At 45.6% G+C, this 8,416-nt stretch overlaps 1 protein-coding gene across 5 annotated transcripts in view; it reads left to right on the top strand.

Moving 5' to 3' along the window:
- The first annotated feature begins 7,833 nt into the window (after positions 1–7,833).
- Positions 7,834–8,416, top strand: part of Rnf32 (ring finger protein 32) — a 41,499-nt gene continuing 40,916 nt past the window's right edge. The window contains exon 1 of one of the 5 annotated variants that reach the window (XM_074060021.1): positions 7,834–8,132. In XM_074060021.1, the coding sequence (XP_073916122.1) occupies positions 7,926–8,132 (207 nt within the window). In that variant the 5' untranslated portion in view covers positions 7,834–7,925. Of the gene's footprint in view, positions 8,369–8,416 lie in introns of all 5 variants that reach the window. The other 4 variants (XM_074059995.1, XM_074060010.1, XM_020161341.2 and 1 more) reach the window with 4 other exon arrangements.

Here is an 8,416-nt window from a genome sequence, read left to right as displayed (position 1 = left end):
ACTGCATGGACAAAGCATGTCATGTGGCCACCACGGTAGAGGGATGGACTCCTAACCCTCCAGCCTGCATGCATACACAGTGGCAGGCAACCATGCAGCAACTCACACTTTGGTTCTGTGACCTGTGTTGACTAGTGACCTGTCCACCTGTCATTCAAAGCCTCCAAGCCACCTGTATACTAGACCTGGCCTTCCTCGCACCATGAAAAGCACGCCTGGACCAACTCCTGACAGTAAAAAGCTTATGGAATACAGCCCAGGCCAACCCAGCAATCCACTGGTATCACTGGAATACTACCTATTTGGTCTCTTTTTCAGCAAATTGCCTATTCATCCTAACTGAAGCCAAAAGAACCTTTAACCTTGCCTGGATTGAGTCTCCAACCATGTCAAGTGAGTCTACTGCTGGAAGCAACTGAGTTGAGGGCGGGAGGATGGATGCAGCACTACTGTCACCAACACCAATGCAAACAGGGAAACAATGAAGGACTCATACACAAGCAGGGAATGGTTAGGTCGTATATGAGATGGGACACTGACCCATGACCTACAGCAACTAGCCCAGGAAAACCAACCACAACTCTGAACTAATAGGGCCAGGACACAGTCAGCAACAGCCAGCTCCTGTGCAGTCCCATATCCCACCTAGGACCCAGCAGGGAAAGCACTGGACAAGGGCATGGTCAAGGTACTGAAGGACACAGAATCCGTGTAAGAAGTTCCGAGGGAAACTCAAAGACAAAGGGGCACCAAAACAAGGTACTAGAGGACACGAAGGGCCCTGATCGCCAGCTGCACCAGACCGTGCAGTATCAGACCTCATGCTAGCAGCATATTGACTTCAGTTCTCATCACCCAAAAACATGTCTACTTTTTACCAAGCGACGACAGTGTATGCAGGAAGGTAAGAAAAATCACCTTCTGAAGAGACGAAGAAAGCGTCAGACAGTGTTATGGCAGAGAGCTTGAAATGAAGAAAACTACTCAATAAGCTAAGCTGCTCTGGTTTGGATGTGGGTCAGTATGGGAGATTTGGTCCTCACTGTGGTTTGGATGTGGGTCAGTTTGGGAGACTTGGTCCTCACTGTGGCAGTGGTGATAACACAGTATTATAGACAGTAAATCTATACACAATAGAGATTACGGTGTGTAACAGATCTATAACTGAAGGAGCAGGGCCTACTGGGAGGTCCTAGGTCACCGAGTGTGCCCTCAGGAAAGGTAAGGACAGTTTTCAGAGGACTTAAAGTATTTGTGTAATTCTGAAAATACACTAAAAACCACTGGATTATACTTTTTAAAACAGTAAATATTACTATGAAACTGAATCATTTATATTGTCAGTGGGACTGTAAAATTGTAAAGCCAGTCCAGAAATTTGCCAATTTTCTCATAAAATGAAATATCTAATTACCACATGACCTGCCAATTATACTTGGGCATTTATTGCAGAGAAATGAAAGCTTATGCTCACACAAAAGCCTCAACAATGGTCGTAGCAGCTTTGTTTGTAATAGTCAAAACCTGGAATCAGCCCAGATGTTCTTTAATAGGTAAAACGTTAAGCCAAACTGTGGTACATCCATTCCACAGAACACTACTCAATAATAAAAAGGAAGAAAATACTGATAGGCAAAACCTAGATAAGCCTCCAGGGTTTTATTTTTTGAGAAAAATAATCTCAAAGGTTACAAACTACATGATTCTGTTTATGTTATGTTTTTAAAATAACAAAAAATTTTAAATGGTGAACAGATTACTGCTTGCCAGGAAGAAGGTGAGACAGTTACTGGAAGTGAGTGGCTGAGACTATTAAGGGATGCTTGTGCTGGTGGAACTGCCTCGTATCTTGAGTGTGGGGACAGATACAAACTTATCCATGCAATGGCCTCAGTGATTTTTTTAGCCACCCCCAATCCATATGCTGATATTAGGAAGCGAGAAACGTTGGTAGTGATTAGGATGAGATTAGTGTGGTTATAAAAGAGATCCTGGAGTTCCCTTGCTCTTCCATGTAAGGATATGACAATATCCTATAAACCAGGAAGTGGTCCTCACCAGGCACCAAATCTTCCAGTGCTTTTACCTAGCAGTCCAGTTCAATAATTGTCAGAAACAAATTCTTGTTATTCATAAGCTACCCCATCTATTGTAGATGATATGACAGCCCAAGCAGACTAAGCCTAAGACAGAACTAAACACACACAGAGTCACATACCTGGGAAAATTTGAGTAAGAAAGTTGGATTGTACTAATGTGGATATGTTGATAGTTATAATTATACTATAGTTTTGTAAAATGTCAACAATGAGCTAAAGAATACATGAGCTCTCTCTGTACTATTTCTCATAATTGAATATAATAAATCTATAACTCAATAAAGGGAAGGAGTAGGAAAAGGTATTGCAAAAAAAATTTTTTTTAATCAAAATGTGCGGCCAGGTAATTCCAGCATTCAGGAGGCAGAAGGATCATGAGTTCAAGGCCAACCTGGGCTACACAAAGTCCCTGTCTCAAAACAAAGCAAACAGAAAGACTGAAAAACAATGAATGTTAGAAAAACTGTGGAGAAACTGGTGCCTTCATACTTAGTGGGAGTGTAGCATAGTACAGGTGCTATGGAAAGCAAAAGAATTAAAAACAGATGGTCAAATAAGCACTAATGTTACAGCAGCACTCCTGACACTAGCTAAAATGTGAAAACACTCCAAACACCTGTCAGCATATGACCAAATTAACTAATTATGATATATACATACAATGGAGTATTATTCAGTCAAAAAGGAACAACATATTGATACATGCTATGACATGGATAGACCTCAAAAACATGCCATGAGAAAGAAACCAGACACAAAAGGTCACATACTATCCGGTTCATTTATATAAAGTATCCAGCAGAGGTAAATGCCAGGGACTGGACAAGGGGGAGACACTGCTGTGTGGTATGGGGTGCTAGTCCACGATGCAGTTGGGCATATCTGAGAACTAGAGACAGGTGGATGCATGGCAATGTGGACGTAAAGAGCAACTCTAACGTAGTCAATGTTGTTCTCTGTGAATTTCACCTCAAAAAACTATTTTACAAATTAAGAAGAAATAGAGATTTGGTTTTGGTCAAGTGAAAATTAAGGGAATGTTACCATCAGAAGACATGGCTTGCAAGAACTGTGCACAGAAGCTCTAGAGAGGGAAAGAAAATGACTTAGTTCAGAAACTCGGACCTCCTAAAGAAGAGGATGGGGCCGGGTCAAGTAGTAGAGTACTTGCCTAGCAAGTGTGAGGCCCTGGGTTCAATCCCCGGTGCCGAAGAAGAAAACAGGAGGGCAAAAAGAATCTTTTGTTTCCTGCTTTCTTAATTGCTTTGTATAATAAAAAGGAGTGATGCACTGACTGATCACCAACTTATGGACAGGAGAATGAGGGAGAGCGGTGGTGTAAGGAATGGAGGACTGAGAATACTCTATTGAACCTGCACCAGCCAGGACACATACATCGTTATTTGAAACTGGACTGAGTTTAGCTGTAAGCGCATATGGTAATCTCTAGGGAAGCCACCAAAAACATATTTTCAAAGAAGTAAAATTAATATACTAGGAAGGAAGAAAAAGTAGAATCATATAAAATGCTCAATTAAAATCACAGAAAGCAGAAAAAGAGGTACATTAAAAAAAGAAACAAGGTACAAAAACATGAAAAATAGTTAAAAATGATAGATGTTAATCCAACTGTATAATGATCACTTTAAATATGAATGGTCTAAATACACCAATTAAAACACAGAGACTGACGAGTGGATAAAAGAAAAAAAAGACCCAACTATATATTATCTAAAAGAACCCCACTTTTTTTGAGACAAGATCTCACTCTGTAGCCTAGACTAGCCTCAAAGTCACCATCCTCCTGCATCAGCCTCCTGAGTGCTAGGATTACAGGCATGTGCCACCATGCCCAGCTTTTAATAATAAAGAAACCCACTTTTAATAATAAACACAGTAGTAGGTTAAAAGTAAAGGGATGATAAAGATGTTATGCTATCATTAATCAAAAGAACCCTGGAGTAGCCTACTATTTCAGACAAAAGAAAACTTCAGAGGACGGAAAACTGTCAGGGATAAAGAGGGCCACTGCAGATGATAAAAGGGTTAATTATCCAACAAGATGTATTAATCTTTATTGTGTTCACACCTAACAACAAAGCATCAAAGTACACGAGGTGAAAGCTGATTTAATTTCAAGGACAAGATGAATCCACTTCTGTGCTGGAGACTTCAAGACATTTCCACCAGGAACAAGCAGACCACGCTGGGAGAAAGCAGCAGGGATGCAGCTAAAGGGAACACCACCATGAACCAACTGAATTGAACTGACAATTGTAGTACAGTCCTCCAACAGCAGAATGTACTTTCTTCTTAAGCTACTCAGATGGACCATTCACCAAGACAGATCACATTCTGAGCCATAACTCCTTTAACAAACTGGGAAGAACAGAAGTCACACAAAGTATGCTCTTGGCCCACAATGGCTTAAACAAGAAATCAACAGTAGAAACATAGTTGGAAATCCTCAAATATTGGGGGATTAAACAATACATATCTAAATACATCAAAAATCCTCAAAAGAAAAAGTTTTAAATATTTTGAACTAAATGAAGATGAAAACACTAAGTACTAAAACTTGTAGGATGCAGCAAAAACAATGCTTGAAGGAAAATGCAAGCCAGGCACATAGATGTCCTATACCATGGACTTCTGCTCCTTACATTTCTTTTGGTGTCAGGCTGTGCTAAGAGAAGCAAGAACAAAAGTGCTCTGAACAGGATTAAGAATATAGATTAGGGCTGGGCAAGGTGGTTCATGCCTGTCATCACAGCTACACGGGAAGTGGAGATGGAAGGAATGCAGCCAAGGTGGGAGCAGGGGAGGAGGTGGGTTGGTTTAGCAAGACCCTAGCTCATAGGAGCAAGTTTGGCATGGTGGGTCACACCTACATTTCTGGCTAGAGAGGCAGAGGTAAGAAGATCATGGTTCAAGGCTAGCCCTGAACAAAAAGCACAAGATCCCATCCAAAAAATAAAGTGAAAAATAAAGGGCTGGGGGTGTGGCTAAAGTAGTGGAGTGCTTGCCTAGCAAGTTTAAACCCCAGTACTGAAAAAAAAAAAAAAAAAAAAAAGATGCTCTCAACTTACAATAAGATTACTAATAAACCCATCATTAAGTCAAGTATCATAAGCTGAAACTGCATTTACCATCCTGATAAGCCATTATAAAACTGAAGAATCCTAGGTCCAGCCACAATAACTCAAGGACCTCCTGTATTGTGTACCTAACATAGGAGAAATATAAGTGCAGATGTCAAGTACACAAGAAGATGCTGAGTTCAGAGCCGCCACCTTCACCCTCACAGGCGTTCCCAGGGCAGTGTATAAGGCTGTGTAGAGGGACAAGCTCAAATCCCTCAGCAGGATGTGTGAAAATCTGCACACTGGCCATGCTGGGCCCCAGTAACTAGTCCCTTGTGTGACTGCGAAAACTTCCCCTTCAGCCAGGAAATAAATGCCAGCTGCCAGTTCCAGTTCTTGAACACTTTCCCTGAATTGCCTTCAACACAGACAACAGAGAATATATGACTTTCTCTTTATATACTTTCTACTCCCTTGTTGTGCAGTTGATATGCACAGGCATCATTGACCTATCACAGTGTGGTCTTACCACAGTATGCACACAACAGATCCCTTCCATGCAGTGCCACCCAGCAGAGTTTCCTAGGCATTGTGGAGTGCAGACATGCATCTTGTTGGTTGGAGGCACTTCCATGCCCTCTTCATGACTAAATATGGCCACCAAACCTCTTTGTACCTACACGTACCTCCAGTTTTCTCTCCCATCCATCTCCACCATTCCTAGGACACCCAATTAATGTTTTTGAAATTTTAAATTAATCGCTGGTAATCGATCATTGAACACCTAAATGTTGACATGCCTGTATGTTTTCTTTGTACTTTCAGTTGAATTTTATTTCAATGGAAATACAACACAAGTTTAAAACAATAAAGACACTGTGATTTAAACGACAATAAAGTCACTGTGATTTAAAAGGAGGGGAAAAAAAAAAAAAAACTATTTCTACTCACTTCTCTTGACCATGATGAAGTATGAGACCAGGTTTAAGAAACTCAAAACTCAGACAAAATATGTGAAGCAATGGTTCCTCAGGCCTGGGACAAAAAGCAGAACTGGAGTGCAGTTGAGCTGGAGTGAATTCAGAGGCAACAGTGACAGAACTGGGGAAGTGCTTAAGAATTCCTGGAGGACAAGACAGATGCCAGGGAGACAAGGACCCTGCAGACATGAGAGCAGGTGGTGAGGAAAAGACACAAAGCCCGGGAAGAAGGGATAAAATCTTCAAGCTTGCCTGACCTAGGACCGTTCAGATTCCAACAGCCAGTGCAGCTAAGTTTGACCACTTATGGGGCCCCTGAAAGCTCTGCATAGTGGGAAGAGAGTAGCCACGGACTGAAGGCTGGGAGGGTTCATCCTGTGCCAAGTGACTCAGGTATTCAAGCACAAATCTCAAAATCATTTAGAACAGCTGAAAAGGCCAGCACCCAGCAATATAAAAATTCACAAGGTCTGGCATACTATCGAACATTACCAGCATGAAAAGAAAAGGAAAATGCAGCCCATCATGAAAAGAAAAAAGATCCCTATTGTACAACTGACAGACAAGCATGGACACAGCTGGTGCTTTAATAGGTACTTAGCAACTGCTTTTACTTGCGCCCACAAGTTAACTTTCTAGTTAACTTAGCAGGATAAGAGCCTAATACCTCTGCCTGCCTTTGCATCTATTGCAGTCACCCTGGGGTACCTGGAGTGCCAAGAGTGAGGGATCACATCTTTAAGACAAAGACTGAACCTACCCTCAAGGAACAGCAGTCTTGCGAGACATACCACAAACCCAACTGAGGACAACTGCCTGTGATGGTGAGGTCACACCCTGGAGCCAGGCTGCTCCCTTCACTGGCAGCAGTAACTTCTCCAAAACCCCTGGGAGAACCAAAACCAACGTCACGACCGACCAGGCCACGCTCGGCTGCACACCTGGCGCCCTGCCGTTTCAGGGAGCACAGCACCCCTGGCGGTGCCCGCGCCCACGTCCGGATGGGCACTGCCCTCCCCTTTGCGCCTGCGCCCTGCCTACGACACACGTGCGGGCTTTTTCTTTCACGAGTGGAAGGGGAAGTCTCTCTTGCCCTGTCAATTCCTAGTCTGTATTCAGAGACGAGCCGAGCAGGTCGAGAGGCCCGTTCTTTAGGAGACCGGAGACCTTCACCGACCACGCGCACTTCCGGGAAGGCGGAGACTCGGGCATTCTGAGAGCCGCTGGCCAGCCTCACTTGGAACTTGAGGCAAGACCCGCTGAAAGATCAGCGACCCTAAGACCCCGCAAAAAAAAAAAAAACTACCCCAAATGAAGGGCGTGGGGGCAAAAACAAAAACCAAAACAATGACGTGCACGCGGCTGGCGGCCGGGCCGCTCGGGGCTTCAAACGCCTTAGAATAAGCCGGGCTGACCAGCGGCAGGTTTTCTGGGAACGGACCGCCCCACGGCGCTCCCGGCACAGGACGCAGGGCGCAGACGAGCAGGCGACGCGCCCGACACCACGGCCACACCCCCGCGTCGGTCCCCGCGCGCCGTCGCGGTCCGACGCCCATCCGCGCGCCCCTCTCCACACACCCCACGCGCCCCAAGACGTACGGACGTCGGCACGTTGGCGACGCGCGCGGGGCGGGGACGGCAAGCCTGCGCGGGTGGCCGTGACGTCAGCGTAGGGGCCCGAGGAGCATGCGCACTGAGGGAATCGGCGCCCTCAGCTTCTGGGCCCGCCGCGCCGTTCGCGTAGCGAAGCGGTGTCAGTGAGCATGCGCGACTGGACCGCTGGCGCAGGCGCGAGCATGCGCATTGCGGTGTACGCGCCGGGGAAGCGGGTTGCTACGGCAACAGCGAGCGGCGGGCCCCCGAAGCCTAAGCAGACCGTAACGGTTCTGCGTGGAGAGAGTCGGGCGTCGGTGTGCGTGGCGCTGAGAGACGCGGCCGCAGGGGAGCCGGGTCCTGGCGCGGAGGGCCGGGTCAGCGTCCTTAGAGGCGGCTCAGAGCCGGGCCGGGGACCGCGGGCGGGCTGGCCCCTGGGGACGTTGTCTGTCCCCTTGCTGTGACCGTCCTCCCTCCCGTAAGCTGAGCAAGCCCGGCGCCGCCGACCCTGAAGAGGGCCGCGCTTTTAAGGGATGTCACCTGTCGCCTAAAAACGCTCCAATAAGGAACTCAGAAGCGACGACAGAGCTCTGGAACCCTATTTTTTAAAGTTGTATGTTGTGCCTCGGGTGCGCACTTTTACTTGGCATGGTCATGACTT

Source organism: Castor canadensis, chromosome 2, assembly GCF_047511655.1.
Source record: "Castor canadensis chromosome 2, mCasCan1.hap1v2, whole genome shotgun sequence".
NCBI lineage: Eukaryota > Metazoa > Chordata > Mammalia > Rodentia > Castoridae > Castor > Castor canadensis.
The sequence above is the reverse complement of the archived record's forward strand: the minus strand, read 5'-3'. Positions and strand labels throughout refer to the sequence as shown.